Here is a 17450-nt window from a genome sequence, read left to right as displayed (position 1 = left end):
GCACGCAGAGGGGCTGTGACTTGCCTGAGGTCACATCGAGGCCAGGCTGGTGCCCCTCTGGTTTCACTCCCAGACCAGCCCTGCTCCCTTGGTCCTGTCCCCCTCAGTCAGTGCCCTGGGCTCCAGGAGACCCACACATGGGACCACCAGGCTGTCGTGAGGACCCGGCTACCCAGAGGGCCCCGCCAGCCCTTTCTCTCCCCACGGGCACCTCCAAGCGCGAGGCTGACTTACTGAAAGCTAGTAGTGGACATGGCGCAGAGGCCATGTGTCTGCACCCCAGGGTCAGTTTGGTTGTACAGGGGCATGCACTGGCATCTGAGAAACCTTGTTTCTCTCTCCCCTTTTATGAGCACTCCTTCTGTTAACCCCACCTGCATCCAAACCAGCCTTGACTGACTCCAGAAAGTCCGTGCAAATGCTTACACAGCACTGCTTTCCACTCGGGCCTCATGAGTTTGTACAAACATCAAAGGAACTCTTTAACTGCAGTAAAGACAAGTCCTTGGGGGATGGGCCATTTTTGCAAAGGGCTGTGTGCATCTATTATTTCCTTTTTCAGAACAAACATGTCTTACTTTTTCCTAGGTTTTATTTATTTATTTAATTTCTTTTGTTTTTACCGTTCTGCTCAGGTATTTTAGGTGTGTTTGTCTTTTTTCTTTTTTTGGTGGGGGAAAGGTTGGAAGGGAGACAGAAAAACAAAACCGAAGGGAGAAAAAAAATCCACATGACTCTTCCCACCCACTGCCATCCCCGGTCCGGGGCCTGAGTCGATGAGGGCGAGATGAGCACACACGGGGCAGAACAGCAATAACTTAGGGTGGGGGGGGGGCATCAGGAGAACCCCAGATATAATCTCCAGACTCCACGGCAGACGACGCTGCCTGTCTAGAGGCCCAAACGGCTAGGGGTGAGGTGGGCAAGCGTACCGAGGAAGGAGCGGTGACAGGGAGGAGAGATCTGGGACTGGAGAAACTTCACTGAGTAGTGGCAGATGAAGTGCGTTTTCAATGCTCTAGATATGCGCTGGGGAGGAGCTAGAGTTGGCCACACCTCCAGGGGGCGGGGCCCCAGGGCTGGCGGGTTCGGGATCTCCGCGCAGCTAGAGTCCCTGGTGGTGGCTTAGCCGGCACTGGCTGCGTGGTAGCAGCCGGGGGATACGGCTGGGCCGCTCACGGCCAACTGGCCAGTGTGTGGATGGCCCAGGGGGGCAGGCGGGTGGCCAAACCCTGGCTGGCCTGTGCCAGGCTCCAGTTCCAGCCCTTGCACGGGCCCCCAAACCTTGCCAACAGGGCTAGTGGGTGTCGGGCAGTGAGAGGATTACCCCGCCGGGGCCCAGGGACAGGCAGACGGCTGCGGAAGCCATCCATCCTCGTTGGTCTTGGGGTAGAGTGCGAATAGGCCCAGGTCCCCCACAGCCCTATAGGGCCCTGAAGGTCATGGGCAACAGACACAGCAGAGCATGCAACCAGGGTCGAGAGATGCCCTGGTGCATCCGGGGGCCCTGCTGCCGCACCATTTGTCCCCAGCGGCCAGAGCTGCCTGAGGTAGAGCCAGGCCTGGCCAGGCTGGGAGCCAGGCAGCCCCAAGGCCCAGAGGGACACCCATGAGGCCTCGGCGCCCCCAGTGCAGTGCCCTGAGCCAGGAGTAGGAATAGACGGGGGTCAGGTGCAGAGCTGTACGAAGAAGTCGGTAGGAGCCCCCGACCTCGAGGGCCAGCAGGGCTGCCTGCGGGCCACCCCCCCCACCCCCGGCCGCCAGCAGTGGGAGCGGCAGCAGAAGTAGCAGGGGCAGGAGGCCAGAGGAGGACCCCGCTGCAAAGGAGAGTCCAGCCAAGAGGCCATGGGACAGGAGTCCAGGGAGCTGGCTAGTCGGGCTGGGCCTCAGGGGTGTGGGAGGGGGTTCGGGGGGCATGTCTGGTGAGGCACAGCCATCTCCAGGATCCCTCGGGGTCCTAGACGGAGCCCCCTCCTCCTCAGGCACTGGGGTCACTGCTGGACCCTGGACCCAGCCAAGCTCTCCAACTCCTCATGCAGGAGGCTACCATCCTCCTTCCCCCACAACCTCCATTTTCCGGATGCCTCCTGGCCCCAGGGGCTCCTCTCCTGGGGTGCCGGGGATGGAACTCTATGCTCCTCCATCTCCTCCCCAGGTAGCCCCCAAACTTCCTCATCAGCCAAACTCCTCTGCTTTTGTGGGCTGGGGCTAGGGGTTCCTGACTCTTTCCCCAATATCCTCTGCTCTCCTGGCTCCAAGGCAGCCCCTTCCTTCCCCAGAATCCTCCTCTCTGGAACTGCTTCCTCCTCCTCTCCCAGGATTCTTCTCCTTTTTTAAAAGACTTAATTATTTTATTTTATTTTTGGCTGTGTTGGGTCTTCGTTGCTGTGCGTGGGCTTTCTCTAGTCGCGGTGAGCGGGGGCTAATCTTCGTTGCGGTGCACGGGCTTCTCATTGCTGTGGCTTCTCTTGTTGCGGAGCATGGGCTCTAGGTGCACGGGCTTCAGTAGTTGAAGCTTGTGGGCTCAGTAGTTGTGGCTCGCGGGCTCCAGGGCGCAGGCTCAGTAGTTGTAGTGCACGGGCTTAGTTGCTCCACGGCATGTGGGATCTTCCCGGACCAGGGCTCGAACCCGTGTGCCCTGCATTGGCAGGCAGATTCTCAACCACTGCGCCACCAGGGAAGCCCTCCCAGGATTCTTTGGTCTGCCTCCTGGCCAGATTAGCAGGGCTGCTCTTCTTTAAGGGTGCCTGTGTTAGGTGGTCCCAGAGCCCCAGGAGCAGGGAGTGGGAGGCCCGGGGAACACCGGCCTGCACGTACGTTGAGGCTCTTGGGCTGCTGGCGAACCTGGGCCGCGTGCTCTGCCGCGGTCTTGCGCACGCCGCTTACTGTACTCCAGCTGGTTGCCCAGCTCTGTCTGCTGCTGCCGGCGGGTGAGCTCGGCCCGTGTGCGCTGTACGGCCTGGGGCTGCCGGAGCTCTGGCTCCCGTGTGGTCTCATGCTGCCGTAGCAGCAATGCACGCTCCAAGTCCTTCTGTGTCTGTTTCTTGTTCAAGTCCTGAGGCAAAAGAGAGGCAGAGCCCAGAAACTGGTCCGAAAGCCTTGTTGGTGTCAAGGAAGGGAGAGCCCCAGGACTCCTCAGCAGAGGGAGCCGAGGGTGGGGAGACGGGGGGTGCAGGTGAGAGGTGGAAGGGAGCCAAGCTCCTGGCGGGCCTGGGAACTCTAGCAGGGTCTGGCGGGCATGAGAAGCGAAAGAGGCGTGGAAAAGAAGCTGGGCCGCAACACGAATGAGGGCAGACGGGAACGGCAACCACAAGTGAGGCAAATGGAAAAGGATGTAGGTGTCTGGGATCTGGGAGGGGAACAGGGGAGGGAGTGACCTACTCTCGAAGCAGGTCCTGGTCCAGGCTGTGACGAGCCAGCAGCATCTCGCGCTGGTACTGGCGACACTGCAGCTCCAAGGCCTGGCGCTGCTGTAGCTGCTCCTTCGGCCGCAAAAGCCACCCGGGCTTCTCCCGCTTGGAGTGCTGGGCTTCTGGCGCTCCCCGGCGGGGGCAGCGGACAGCAAGGAGGTCAGGGCTGCCTCACCCTCCATCAACCCCACCCACCGCTGCAGCCCCATCCCACCTCCTTCAGCTGCGCCTTCCGAAGCATGGAGGCTCGCTTCTGCGCCTCCGGCAGGGCGGCCGCTCCTTCTTCTGCTGCCCGAGGACGTGCTGCTGGCAGTTACCCGCCTCAGCCCGGGCAGCTCGCGCCGCCTTCTCGCCGGTAGCCTGGTGCTGCCTTGACGGCATTTCGGCCGCAGCCCCAAAGCCAGCCCGCCGGCCTCGAGCTCCCGCTCCTGAGGCTCAGCCCTCAACCTCAGCCCCGACGCCAGCGGCGGTGTCCCGTGCTTTGTCGCCTCTGCCTGCGGCTGCTGCCGCAGGGCTGAGTCCTGCGCGCGCTCCCGGGTCTGACGGCTGACCAGGCAGGCAGTACGGATGGTGGCAGAGCGCTCCTGGCTGCGGCAGTAGGCCTGTCAGCAGGCAGAAGGGGTGGTGGATGTGGGAGCCGGGGCTGCAGGTGGCTGGAGAGGGCCCGGGCTCATCTCTGGTGGGTAGGGGTCGTCACGGAGGCTGTCAGAGCCCGGCAGCCGGTGGACGATGGAGCTGTGGGAGATGACGGCGTGCTCGCCCTCCCGCATCGCGGCCGTGTCCCGGGCTTCAGGGCCTGTGCCTCCTTGTCAGAGGTGTCTGCCAGGCTGTTGACTGAGCTGCTCTGGCTGGAGGGCTCTCTAGACCGGCCCGTGTCTCGGCCTGCTGCATGGAGGGCTTGGCCTCCTCCTCTGGGGCCTCAGCGCCAGGGCCACTGGGCGCCTCTTGCAACAGTATCTTCTTCATCTTGCGGTACTGCACGTTGTCCGGCTCCCGGACAGCATCCTTGGTTCTCTGGATTAAGTCCATGATGACTGCGGGTGGCTGCTCCCGGAGCACAAAGCGGTGCTTCAGAAGAACCTCTGAGGTTGGTCTGTCTCGAGGGATTTTCTGAAGGCAGGAGTCGACACAATTCCGGAGGTACTCAGACCAGTGTCCTGACCGGAGCACCGGGGACTCGCTCTCTGCAATGTGGTATAAGGCACTCATCGCATTCATGCGAAACAGCGGTGGTTTCCATTCCGCCAGCTCGGTGCAGGTGATACCTAAGGACCGAGACATCCACCTTGCCATCGTCCTGCCCCCTCATCCATTGCCAGGATCACCTCTGGAGCCATCCAGTACGGGGCGCCCGCGAAGGAGTTGGCAGGTGCCATGACGGGTGCAGAGCCGAAGTCCCCCAGTTTCACCAGGCCTGGCTCTGACAGCAGGATGTTTCCAGCCTCACATCCCTACGGATCACGTTGCGGGAGTGCACATCAGCCAGGCCGTGAAGGGCCCCGTGGTTCCCAGCTGCAATCTCCACCTCCCGAAGGGGCTTCTTGTGCACTTCTAGGAGGTCAGAAGCTGAGCCCAGGCGATACTCCACCACCACCCAAGCCGTGTGCCTCCTCAGGTAACAGCCCCGGTACTGAATGGCATCGGGATGCCGGAACTTCTGCAGGAACCGCACCTCCTTGACGATGTCCTGCCGTTTCTCATTTGACTGCTTCCCACTGTAGGATACCTTCTTGAGGGCCACCACCCCACTATTCCGGACACTCCCGGCAAAGTACACGGCTCCAAAGCTGCCGTGGCCAATTTCCCGGAGGTCACGGAAGAGCTTTTCCGGGTCGTTCTTGAAGAAGAGCTCAGCCACGTCGGGGTCCTTCAGGCTCCCGGCCCGGCATGGTGGCCCCTGGGGGTCCTGAGAGTGGGGCTTGACCTGCTAGGGGTCACTCTGGTGCCCAGGGTCTCCACCTCCTCCTGGGGTCCGCCAACGCCTCTGCCAAGCAGGGAGAGGGCCAAGGAGCCCTTTCCCCTTGCCACCTCTTCCCCCATCCTCCCGCCCCTTCCTGAGGGGGTCCCTCCTCTAGGGCGCTGGTTGCTGAATCCCGGATTTCTGATTGTGGGGTCTGAACCCCAGATATTTGAACGTGGGGGGGAGGCCAAATCTGATATTTGAACTCATGGGGAATGAACCCCGGATACTGGTGCACGCAGGGTCCTGAACCCCAGAAACAGAGCCCCAGGTTTAGAGAGGAGTCCCAGATATCTGGAATCTCAGGAGCTGAGACCCGGATATTTCAGAAGCGTGGGGTCAGGCCCAGAAATTCGGGACAGAGGGGACTGAGCCCCAGGTTTTTGGCCACTGATAGGGGGCCTACCCGGAGGATTCCGACGGCACAGCCCCTCTCACACCGGAGTCCGGGGGTGAGAGCCTCCACTCCCACCCCGGCCCCCTCCCTTTCCCTTTCTCTCTCCCCAGGACAGCTGAAAGATTGTACGTAGCTGAGGGCGGTCCCGATGCCCTCTGCCCCTCTCCTCTTCTCAGTCTCCGCCTCTCTCCTCACCACAGCCCCCCCGTCTCGTCCCAGTGTCCTTCTCCCTTTTCCTCCCAATTCCAAGATGGACACAGGGCGGGAGCCTTTTCTAGGTTTTAAAATGCACGCAGATTGTTTAAGAAAAAAACAAACCAAACCCATGAACGCATCCTGTGATTTCTCTCTACCCTCCTGGGGTAACCACACTGGTGCCCTCCAGAGCTGTATCATCTTTTAAATACTTGCCAAATGATGGGCTCAAGGATTTCATTGTTATTTTAATTTGCATGCCTGTATTCTAAGGAGGTGGAGCTTTGCGTCGAGCATTCATTATTCATATTTCTTCTTTTGTGTACTTCTGGTTCTTACCCTTTGCCCCTTTCCCACCTAGGGGGAATTTAGTCCTTTTCTTACTGATTTTTTTTTTTAAAGAAGATGTTGGGGGTAGGAGTTTATTAATTAATTAATTAATTTTTGCTGTGTTGGGTCTTCGTTTCTGTGCGAGGGCTTTCTCTAGTTGTGGCAAACGGGGGCCACTCTTCATCGCGGTGCGTGGGCCTCTCACTATCGCGGCCTCTCTCGTTGTGTAGCACAGGCTCCAGACACGCAGGCTCAGTAGTTGTGGCTCACGGGCCTTGTTGCTCCGAGACATGTGGGATCCTCCCAGACCAGGTCTCGAACCTGTGTCCCCTACATTAGCAGGCAGATTCTCAACCACTGCGCCACCAGGGAAGCCCCTCTTACTGATTAAAAAAAAAATTAATTAATTTATTTGGCTGCCTCAGGTCTTTTCGTTGTGGCATGCAGGAACTTCATTGCGGCATGCAGGCTTCTCTAGTTGTGGTGCATGGGCTCCAGAGCGCGTGGGCTCCGCAGCATCTTAGTTCCCGGACCAGGGCTCGAACCTGCGTCCCCTGCATTGGCAGGTGGATTCTTAACCACTGCGCCACCAGGGAGGTCCCTGTTACTGATTTTTTTCTCTTTTTTAAAACATCTTTATTGGAGTATAATTGCTTTACAATGGTGTGTTAGTTTCTGCTTTATAATCTCTCTCTTACTGATTTTTAAGAGCTCTATGGGAGGCAGAATTATGGGCCCCATGACCTCCCCCTCCCCATCATGCTTGTGGTTATGGTCAGTTAGATGGCAAAAGAGATCCTACAGATGTAATTAAGCACACTAATCATAGCTCACGGGCTCAGCCGCTCCGCGGCATGTGGGATCTTCCGGGACTGGGGCACGAACCCGTGTCCCCTGCATCGGCAGGCGGACTCTCAACCACTGCGCCACCAGGGAAGCCCTAATCAGCTGATTTTAAACTAAGGAGATTATCCTGGATTATCCCATGTGTCCAGTGTAATCACATGAGCCCTTACAAGCAAAGAGATGCTGCAGAGGGGGAGGTCAGAAGGATTGGAAGCACCTTGCTGCATCTTGAAGCATCTCATTCAAAGCATGGGAGGATTCAGTGCTCTCTTCCTGGCTCCGATGATGGAGGGGGCCATAAATAAAGAAATGCAGTAGCCTCTAGGAGCCGAGAATGACCCCCAGCCAACATCCAGCAAGAAATGGGTACCTCAGGGTGCCACAGTGGTTAAGAATCCGCCTGCCACTTCCGGGGACACGGGTTTGAGCCCTGGTCCAGGAAGATCCTACATGCCATGGAGCAACTAAGCCTGTGCACCACAACTACTGAGCCCACGCTCCAGAACTACTGAAGTTCACGCGCCTAGATCCCGTGCTCCACAACAAGAGAAGCCACCGCAAGGAGAAGCCCGTGCGCCACAAGGAAGAGCAGCCCCTGCTCACCGCAACTAGAGAAAGCCCGTGCGCAGCAACGAAGACCCAACGCAGCCAAAAATAAATAAATAAAATAAATAAATTTATAAAAAAGAGAAGAAATGGGTACCTCAGTCCTAGCCCCATGGCAGTGAATCTGCCACCCACCTGGATGAGCCTAGCCCAGGTGGGCTGAAACCTTGACTTTGGCCTCCTGAGGCCTTGAGATGAGAACCCTGCCCAGCCACTGGACTTCTGACCTCCAGGACTTAGAGGTAATAAGTGGGAGTTGTTTTAAGCTAAATTTGTGGTATTGTGTCACTGCAGCAATAGAAAAAAAGCTCTTTACAGATTAATGTTGGAAATACTTTTTATATGTAGTGTAAATATTTTTTTAAATGTATCACTTGTCATTATAAACTTTACCCTCAATTATACTTAACCTCCCTAATTTCATTATCAGAGGGTAAATTCAAATTCCATTTTGGGGGATGACCTTTGGCATCACTCCCATGTACCCAAAAGTCACATGCAAAACACAGATTCCTGGGCCCTGCCCCGAGTTTCCGATTCAGCGGGTCTGAGGGGGCCCAAGAATGTGCATTTCTAACCCGCGCCCACGTGATGCTGACGGAGCTGGCCGGGGACCACCCTTTGACAGAGAAGGCCTTCCTTAGAAGGCCTTAGAGCCCCGCCCTGATGGAAGGAAGCTGAGCCCCACCCACCAGGAGGCGTGGCCGGCTAAGCCCCCGCCTCCAAGAGCAAGATCTCCGTCTTCATTGGCTGGTAGGAAGGAGCGTCCCGTACATCACAGGGCTGTCCCCGCCTCCTCCCGAACCCCGGGGGCGGGGGCATTGCGCCTGCGCAGTGGAGCTCGGCGCTCTCGTCTTGTGCTTGTGTGAGGTCTGGGTGGCCGGCTGTGACCCCATGGCGGACCCCCGGGAGGAATCGGAGCCCCTTCTGAGCCGGACCCGCGGCGGCAGTGCCCGCCATTTCCCGGCGGGCGTACCCTCCTGTCACAGCATCCAAGTCGGCCCTGGTGAGCCGCGGCCTGGGGAGGGGCCGGGCCGCGCAGGGGTGGCGCGTGGGGTCCCGCCGGCCCGCGCCGCGTCACTACTGTCCCTGTGGGCGCGCCCCGCTCCCCCGGCCGGGGTCCGAGCGGGCCCGGGCGGCGCGGCGCGCCAGGGAGCCGCCTTCCCGAGGGCGGGGCGGCTGCGCCGTGCGGACCCCGGCCCCGGCCAGGGCGCGGGCTTCAGCCAGATTCTGCGGGGTCGCGCCCTGCCCCCGACCGATCGGGCTGAGACGCCTCGCTCAGCCCAGGGGCAGCCAGCCTCCTGCAGCCCCCACGGTTCGCCCGGGGCCTCGTGCTTTCCGTGGATCGCCTTGGTGATTCCTAGGAGGAAGCACTTCCGTTTTCCCCAGTTCTTACGGGGAAAGTGAGGCACAGAGAGGGGCGTTCCCCTACTCAAGGGCTCACAGCCAGGAAGTGGCCGAGGTGGGATTCGAACCCAGCTGGGAGTGAATTGTGAGGCAACTCCTTCAGCGTCGGCTTGGGGCAGGCCTCCCCAGACCGGGGCGGCTTCCTTCCTTCCTTCTCTGCAGCTCCATCCTGCTCTTCCTGTTTACCCGCAGAGAGATTGCTGAAACCCAAGGAGGGCGGGGAGGGTGAAATCCTTCTGTCCCTGGCAGACCCCAAGGGCACTGGGTGCTGGGTTAGGGATGGAAGGGCCTCAGCCTCGTTTTGCAGAGGGGGAAACTGAGGCCCAGAGAGTGTCCAGGACCTGTCCAAGAACATAGACCTGGGATCTGTCTCAGCCGCTGCAGGCACCCACACTGGGTGCTCCTTCCAGGCCACCTTCTGTCTCTGGGCTCACTTTCCTCCTCCGTTGGGGAGGGGTCCGCAGTGTGTGCCTGTCCTGGGATTATTGGGGCGGGTCTCTGGCAGGAGATGGAAAACATGCCCACCTGCCCATCTCAGAGGCTGTCCTGGGAAAGTTCTCCGTCCAGTCCGTGCAAGACCTCCCGGCGCCCTGGACATGGTGGCATTCAGGGGATGCAGCCTTTGCGCCAGGAGGCCACTTCCCGGCTGTGTGACCTTGGCAGGTGGCCTAACCTTTCTGAGTCTCAATAAAAGGGGGGTGGTCGGGGCGTTGTGAGGATTCAGAGAGAGTCCAGGTGCCCGGCCAGGTGGCAGAGCTGGTGCACATCAGTGCTGATGACCATTCTGGGCAGAGAACCCTGATCACTGCAGGTCCAGCCCCGGGAGAGTGCATGGAGGACAGGTGAGACTCACCCTAGGGACAGGAGCCGGGGCAGGCAGTGTGGCTGGTGAAGGGGGACCCTGGGGATGGCTTTTTGTCCCGACGCCGTGGCCTTGGTGGGGGCTTCGGAGAACATGGACAGGACACTCTGTGTTCTGGATTTCCCTGGTCAGGCTGTCCAGCCAGGCTCTGCAGACCCTCATTCAGTTTCTGCCCAGCTCCCGTGCGGGGCTCCTGGATGGGGTCCTGAGCTCAGGGTCCGCCTGTCCGCAGCTAGCTGGACTCTCCTACCGACAAGGGTGGGGGAGGGCTGCTGCTGGGTGCTCCGTGGACCCCAGTGGGCCCGGTGGTCAGGTCCAGACCCAGCCCCACCTCTGGGCCGTGACCACAGGGTGGGGATAGTCATTTTCTCTTCCTGTTCCTGGTCAGGGAATTACCCTCTTACTGGTTATGGAAAAGTCAGAGGACAAGGGGTCACTGTGCCATAGAAGGGGCTTTGAGAATAACAATAATAGCAAATGTTTATGAAGAGCTTACCGTGCACAGCACTTCAGCTACAGTAACCCACTCCGCCTGCCCATCAGTCCTGTTGCGTAGGGCCCGCAGGAAGTGAGGCACAGAGAGGGTCAGGGGCTTGTCCAGGGTCACAGAGGCAGCTAGTCAGGACCCCACCCAGGTAGTGGGGAGTGGGCAGGGGCTGGAGCCAGAGCGGGAGGGGGGTTTATTCTGGGATGTTGGGGAGGGCAGGCTTGGGGCGGGGGGACCAGTGCAGGGCTGAGGTGTTCGAGCCCCCATGTCCTCTGTGCTCCGACATTCTACAGTGGTTGGGGGGGGCGCTGACAGCTGATCGCCACCTGAGGCAATGAGTCCCTAGACGCCAAGCTGGGGCACAGCGCTCCCTGTAGGGCCGACAGCCTGGGAGGCTTTGGAGAGCTTGGCCTTGGCGGAGCCAAGTTCAGGGTGAGTGGCGCGGAGGGCACAGGGTGGAGGAAGCAGCAGGGGAGGAGGCGGGCAGGCGGGCGGGGTGTGGACTTTCTCCTGGAGCAGTGGGGACCCACGGAAAGCTGTGGTTACCATCTGAGGGTTTGTGACAGGATCCCTCCGGCCACCGCAGGGTGGGAAAGGGAGGCTGGTGTCGGGGCCGCAGAGCGGTGTGGGATGGCTTTCCTGAGGTTTGGTGCCTTGAGGGCCGGGTGGCCAGAGGGAGCCCCTTCCGCTGCACCCAGTCCTGGTCCTGGAGCGAGCTCTGGGGGCCCTGGCTGCCTGTCTCTGCTTATCCAGGAAGCTTGTCTCCTTGGACCTCTCCAGGCTGAGTCCCCTGAGTTCTCACCCGGGGATTTGGTGACATGGGGCCTCTTCCGGCCCCTCAGAGCACCCTGCCCTCCCAGGCTCCCCTCAGCTGTTCACTCAGTTGATCAGTGGGACTTGTGGGCTGCTGTGTGCCGAGCCCCACGCTGTCCTGGGCTCTGTGGGTACAGCAGGGAACAAAACAGGGTGCCTTCACATCACAGCGTTCCCGGGCGCTTCCAGGGGAAGCAGGTGGTCGCCACCCTCAGAGCCTCCGTGGGAGAACTTTTTGGCCCCTCACGTGAGCGTGGAGGTCGTCCACGGGAGGAACCTGAGGCCCAGATGGAGGAGGGTGCTGTTCCTGGGTGACACAGCAAGGTGATGGCGGAGACAGGACAGAGTCCAGCCTCCTGTCTCTGTCCAGGGTCCCCCACGTCCCCGGTGGGCACAGTCCCTGAGGACAGCGGCAGCTGCGTCCCTGGGGTCGGCAGGCAGAGTGGGCAGGGCCCGGAGCTCCGCCCAGGTGCCTGGCCTCCCCGCCTCTGGCCTCGACATCTCTGCATCTCTCGGGACCGGTTAAGGGCGGTTTGGGCAGCTCCTGGGCTCAAGGGCAGATGTGAAAGTAGAATCTTCAGCAGAAATGGTGACAGGCCTGTTCACCGCGTTTCCAAGCCTGGATCTGGGAGCTGCTGGGGGCTGTGTGCTGGCTCTGCCCCCCCGCCGGGGCCTGGGCTGCGCCGTCTCCGGGGCCTCTCTGGGGGGTCCTTTTTCCTGTGAGCTGCGGCTCCTCGTGCCTTTCTTGGCCCTTTACATCAGGCTTCTGTGCAAAGCTGCCCACCACGCGGTGGGCAGAACCCTAGGCCAAGGTGACAGACCAGGGGTTTGAGCCATGTGACTTGTCCTGAAGGCCCCTCCTAGTCAGGAACCTGCACCACCCCAGCCTCCCTGGCCCCGAGGACCCCAGTCCCTGGTTGGTGAAGGTTCCCTCGCCTCCCACCCTCGGGGTGACTCGGTTGCGGTCGCCTGGCCCTGTGGGCCTGTGACACAAGCAGGGAGCCACGATGGCCTCAGAGGGTCCTTCTTAGTGCTGAGTGTTTGACGGAGGGTCACGCAGCGCCTCAAGCTTCTAGATGTCATCTTCCTGTGTGAGTGTTAAATCTGTGACCTTGTTTGGTGAGCGGGTAGGCCGGTAGCGCTGCCCCATCTTACAGTCGCGTAAGGGGGGTGCAGCGTCCTGACGAAGGTCACCTGGAGGCTGGTGGTGGGACGGGGCAGAAGGGTGGCTGTGAGCACGTTCTGTGTGCCGGGCCGGCCCTGGGGGGTCCTGCACTTGCATTGGGGGCCAAGCTGTGTGGCTGTTAACACCCCCGTTTGACAGGGGGAGATGGGCACAGTGAGCTTAAGCCCACGGCCCTCAGCCTTTGAGCCAGTAGGTGCGGAGCCGGGGTCTGAGCCCCCTGAGCCTGGTTCCGTCCCACTGGCTGCTTTGTGCCCTCTGCCACTCCACCCCAGGGGGTGGGAACCGTGGGAGCTGCTGTTCCTCTGGGCCTGGAGCCCGTGCTTAGACCCTGCCCCACCTGGGGCCCAGCCCTTGGGGGTCCTGCCCTGTGGGCGTGCACACACGCTGCGGGGCAAGAGGCGTCTCGTCCCAGAGCCTTGGAGAGGATGCAGCTGGGTTCTTGCCTTGCTCTCGGTGGCCCTGAGGTGGACGGGCGCCTCCCGAGGCCCCTCCCCACCCTACGTGTCCCCTCTGCCCGCAGGTGCCGTGGCCAGGCGGGATCTGTGCTTGGACCAGGCTGTGGTGTTCATCGAAGACGCCATCCAGGTGGGCGGCGCCTGCTCCCGGCGGCTTGTCCCTGGGGCTCGTGGGGACTGCACGATGGCTGCCCCACTGGCCCCTTCTCTCCTGCCATCCTGGGGCCAGGGCTGCGGTTGCTGGACCGTGTGGTCATTGCGGCTGCGATGACTGGGCTTTGGGGCGTGGTCCCCTCGAGTCCCCCTTAAGGAGACACGTGCTGGGTGCTCTTCTGGGTCCCTCGTCCCTCATTTCACTGATTCACCACCTGCCGAGGGCCTGTCGTGTGCTGCCCTGGTCTCGGTCCCATGAAAGATGCCCAAAGGTGGCAAGACCTTCCCCTGCCTGCAGACAACACACAGGCTTAATCAGGGAAAGAGACTAGAAGCCACCAGTGCCCCACCTGGCGGATGAGGCTGGGGGCGTCCTGCATGGGGACACAGCTGAGGTGGGTGGGGTCAGCCTTGCACAGAGGAGGGGAGACCCTCACAGACAGGGCACAGCTGGCATCCAGCCAGCAAGTGTCCGTCCACCTACCGGCCCTGGGGAAACCTTGCAGCTTGGGAGGGTCTGACCCTGCTGGGTCCCGACGAGCCCCTGGTCCCTGTACTGAGTGGAGGTGGACCCTGCGATCCCCAGCCTGTGTCCCCGCCTCGGGCCTGTCGTGGGTGAGAGGGGTGCCCTGCACGGGGCTGGCTGTGCTGTGTGGCACGGAGGGGATCCTCAACGTGCCCCGTGTGACCTTCACTTCCAGTATCGCTCCATCAACCACCGCGTGGACGCCAGGTCTCTGTGGCTGTACCGACGGTACTACTCCAGCACGAGCCAGTGGTGAGAGCGCACGCGCGCGCCGCGGGCCTCCCGCAGCCGGGCCTGGGGAGGGGGCTGGTCTCGGGGGGCAGGCAGGCTCCCCTCCCCATCGGAGCAGAGCCCGGCCCCTCTGTGGTGAGGGTCCCTTTCCAGCACCTTCCGGCCAGCCACGGCAATTGAGCTGTGCGCCGGTACGTGTTATCTGACCACACACATGAGTGGCCACGGAGCAGGAAGTGTGGGCTCCGGCCTTTGGACCCTTCCCGGCGTCCCGCCTGCTCCTCTGCTTCTTTGGCCCCGGCGTGTGGCTGGTTCTTTTGCCTTTTGACCAGTTTCGGTCCCTTTTCCAGGACTCTGAGCTTCACCATTTTCTTGATCCTGGCTTTGGCTTTTATCGAGACCCCCTCGTCACTCACCAGCACCTCTGACGTGCGCTACCGCCTGGCCCCCTGGGAGCCGCCCTGCGGCCTGACCGAGGGCGTCGAGGCACTCTGCCTGCTGGTCTTCGTGGCCGATGTCTCCGTGAAGGTGAGGGGGCTGCACAGGTGCTGAGGTTGGGACCCGCGCCCTCCCGGCCCGGCTGCTGCTTCCTGGGTTTACTTTTTGCGCTCCTGGAGCAAGCTGCCTGTCCCACTGTGCGCCACGGAGCAGAGGCCTAGGCTGCCTCCTGGACAGCTCTCCCCCATCCCAGACCACCGATGGGGGCCGGCCGAGCCATCGGGGGCGCACAGCCTTGCAGGACCCTGGGAGAGAGTGGCCGAGGGTCCGGCAGTGCCTCTGTGGGGAGGGACCCCCGCTGAACAAGAGGGGACCGGGCGTCTCTCCATGGCCTACGCTCCCGCCCCGACAGAGGAGAAGCCCGGAGGGGAGGGGCTGCTGTCCCGCCCCCGGCCGTGTGCAGCTCTGGCTTCCTGACGCAGGTCCTTCTAGAAGCTGGAGCTGGGCCATGCCTTGCTTGCGTGAGCTGAGCTGTGTCAGGGCTTCAGAGCTGTAGTGACTTCTCATTGAGACGCAGGGGGTACCACTGGCCACGCCTTCTGTCGCTTCTGACAAACAACAGTGATTCTGATTCCGTTGCTCCAGCCCCGGCCCACGTGCACGTCCACACCCTGCCTGCAGGGCGCCCCCTTGCGGGGTGGTTTGGCCTCTGTGGCCTGACTCCGAGGGACGTGGGTGAGCGTTGGTGCATGTGTGTGTGACTGAGGGCCCGGGCGGTTTCTTATTTCTTCTTTTTTAGCCTATCATGTGGTTAGGAGGTCTGGGGGTTTTTAAACTGGAACTGAAACTGGGTAGAAGTTCTCATTAGCCTGTTTGGAATGGTTGGTCCATTTGGGAAGTCTCGAAAGGTGAGAGAGAGCACGTGTTTTATCTGCAAGCTGTGACCTCCGGTGGGGGTCAGTGATGGGAAAGGGCAGTTAGGTGTCCCGAACAGGTGACGAGCTCCCGCCTTCCCAAGGCGCGTCCCCTGCGCATCTGGTCAGATTCCTAGGCTTTTCCGGAACGATTCCTAGGCAAAAGCTACAGTGGTGGTTGGGTAGGCAGGACAGGCAGGGACCCCGTTACCCGTGAGGACATGGGCGCAGCCGGTCAGTGCGGAGCCCAGGGTCACGGGCTGCCCAGGGTCACCCGCAGGCTGGGCGAGGACCGTGGGCCTTCTGACCATGGCTCAGCTTCCTGCTGTGAGTCCCGCGGGGACCGTGCTGCTCGCTGAGGCTGCCTAGCGCCCGCGTGCATCACAGGCCTCAGACCGGCTGCCCGGCCGGGGTCTGTGTGGCCACCCCCGGCTCAGCCGCATCCCTCTTGCAGAGCTACCTGGTTGGGTGGGCCCAGTTTCGGAAGAACCCCTGGCTGCTGGCCTACCTCGTGGTGCTGCTCGTGTCTCTCGTGGACTGGACCGTGTCGCTGAGCCTCATTTGTCAGGAGGTAGGTGGCGAGGCGACTCTGAGGGGGGCGGCGGGGAGCTCTGGGGGCTAGGGGGACGCAGCTGCCCAGGGGAACGGTGGGCGGGAGTCCCGAGGCCCTGCATCCGTCTGGCCCACCTGCCCGGTTCTGCCCGCCCTCCAGAGCACGTCAGTCACCCACGGGACAGGGAGCTTTGTCCCCATCTTGCAGATGAAGACACTGAGGCCTGGGGGAGGCGCAGGGCCCTGGGGGCGAGTTCTGGTGTTCCTGCCCTGCCTCAGCCTTGCTGACGACAGCATCTTTGTTCCCCCCGAACACCCAGAAGCATCGCCCTGTGATTTGATAGAGCAGAGCTGGGAGCAGTTGGTTTGGGGACATCCTGAGCCATCAGGGCTGGTCGGGGAAGCACCCGTCAGGTGCTTTAGTCGAGAGAATTTAACATCGGGCCTCAGACAGGGGATGAGTGAGCAAGAAATCGAGAAGGGGGCCCGGCGAACACAGACCTGCAGGCGGCAACCCCCCTGCCCCCCTAACCTGGGGCTAGGGGAGGAAAGGAAGGAGATTGGGGTTATGGAACCTGGAAGCTCAGGGGAGGGGCTCCGAGAGCTGGGACCCTGCCCGCTGGGGACGGGGTGCTGGCTCCTCCAGGAGGCGCGACCACGATGCTGGTTCTAGGGGTGCCGGAGGAGGGGGACGCTGGATGCCCTGGGTGCTGCTGGCGGGAGCAGCAAGATGACGGGAGACAGCGGGCCCCCAGCCCGTGCCTCCCGCCTCCTTCCCGCTAGGCAGGGGCGGCCGATGAAGGAGAGGTGTCAGTGGCGGGTCCTGGCCCAGCTCACAGCAGGGCCGCAGGGCGGTGGAGGGCGCAGTGCCCCCTGCAGCCCCTGTGCCTCCGCCGTGGCCCTGTAGGAGCGCGACAGCACATGCTTCTCCCTGAGAAGGTGCTGCCATCTTCGTACCAAGGAGGAGGCCCTCACCCGCCCCAGAAGGCGGACAGACACCAGCCTGACCACCGCCGGCCCTACTTCTGAGTGACCGTCTCATGTCACCTGAGCATTTGTCACCTTAAGGCTGGACTGTGAACCTCAGCACCACCAAGGGGCCTTGCGTGAGATTAGGAAGGGGGGAGGGGAAAGGGGGCCACTGCTGGATACAAACCTGTGTCTGTGTAACTGGCCCGCAGGCCTTGTGTGGTTAGTGGCCCAGGAGCCCAGCTGCCCCCTGCCCCAGCCCCACATGCCTTGGGTCCCCTTGTACGGGGACCCAGACTGGCTTTTTATTACTGGAGTTTGGCGATAATTTTTCATGCTGGACGCAGCCCTCCCTGCCCCTCTGGGCAGCAACATCCCAATCTGTCCTTGGTAATTGGAGCTTTTTTGCCTGCACTGGCCCCCAGCCCTCTTTTCATGAACAGCTGTGGTCCAGCCCGGTGGGCCCAGCGTGCGTCCCTGGTAGAAGCATCTTGGGAGCGGATGCTTCCGGACCAGCAGGGCCCGGGATTGTGGGGTGGGGAGTGGTGTCGCTGCTCCCACTTTGTCCTAGTGCTCAGAGCCTCTGCTGGTTTTCCCACCCCACAAAGGGCTGTCCCCCTCACCCCCCCGCCCCGCCTCAGGGCCACCAGGCCCTCCCACAGGCCAGCTGCTTCGGGGTAGGTCCGTGGTAAGGCTGGTGGGAGCTGTGGGCC

At 61.5% G+C, this 17450-nt stretch overlaps 1 protein-coding gene and 1 pseudogene across 5 annotated transcripts in view; one reads left to right on the top strand and one right to left on the bottom strand.

The window, feature by feature from the left end:
• Positions 1 to 603: 603 nt before the first annotated feature.
• Positions 604 to 5450, bottom strand: LOC132526042 (serine/threonine-protein kinase TAO2-like; annotated as a pseudogene).
• Positions 5451 to 8565: 3115 nt separating this feature from the next.
• TPCN2 (two pore segment channel 2) overlaps positions 8566 to 17450 on the top strand; it is a 31912-nt gene continuing 23027 nt past the window's right edge. The window contains exons 1-5 of one of the 5 annotated variants that reach the window (XR_009542287.1): positions 8566 to 8750; positions 13020 to 13084; positions 13809 to 13885; positions 14215 to 14392; positions 15671 to 15787. Coding sequence is in view for 3 of the 5 variants with exons in the window: in XM_060158298.1 (XP_060014281.1) it covers positions 8639 to 8750; positions 13020 to 13084; positions 13809 to 13885; positions 14215 to 14392; positions 15671 to 15787 (549 nt within the window). In the remaining 2 variants the exon portion in view is untranslated. The remainder of the gene's footprint in view (positions 8751 to 13019; positions 13085 to 13808; positions 13886 to 14214; positions 14393 to 15670; positions 15788 to 17450) is intronic. The other 4 variants (XM_060158298.1, XM_060158300.1, XM_060158299.1 and 1 more) reach the window with 4 other exon arrangements.

This window comes from Lagenorhynchus albirostris, chromosome 9 (genome assembly GCF_949774975.1).
Source record: "Lagenorhynchus albirostris chromosome 9, mLagAlb1.1, whole genome shotgun sequence".
Classification (NCBI taxonomy): Eukaryota; Metazoa; Chordata; class Mammalia; order Artiodactyla; family Delphinidae; genus Lagenorhynchus; species Lagenorhynchus albirostris.
Note: the sequence above shows the minus strand (reverse complement) of the source record. Positions and strands in the feature narration are given on the sequence as shown.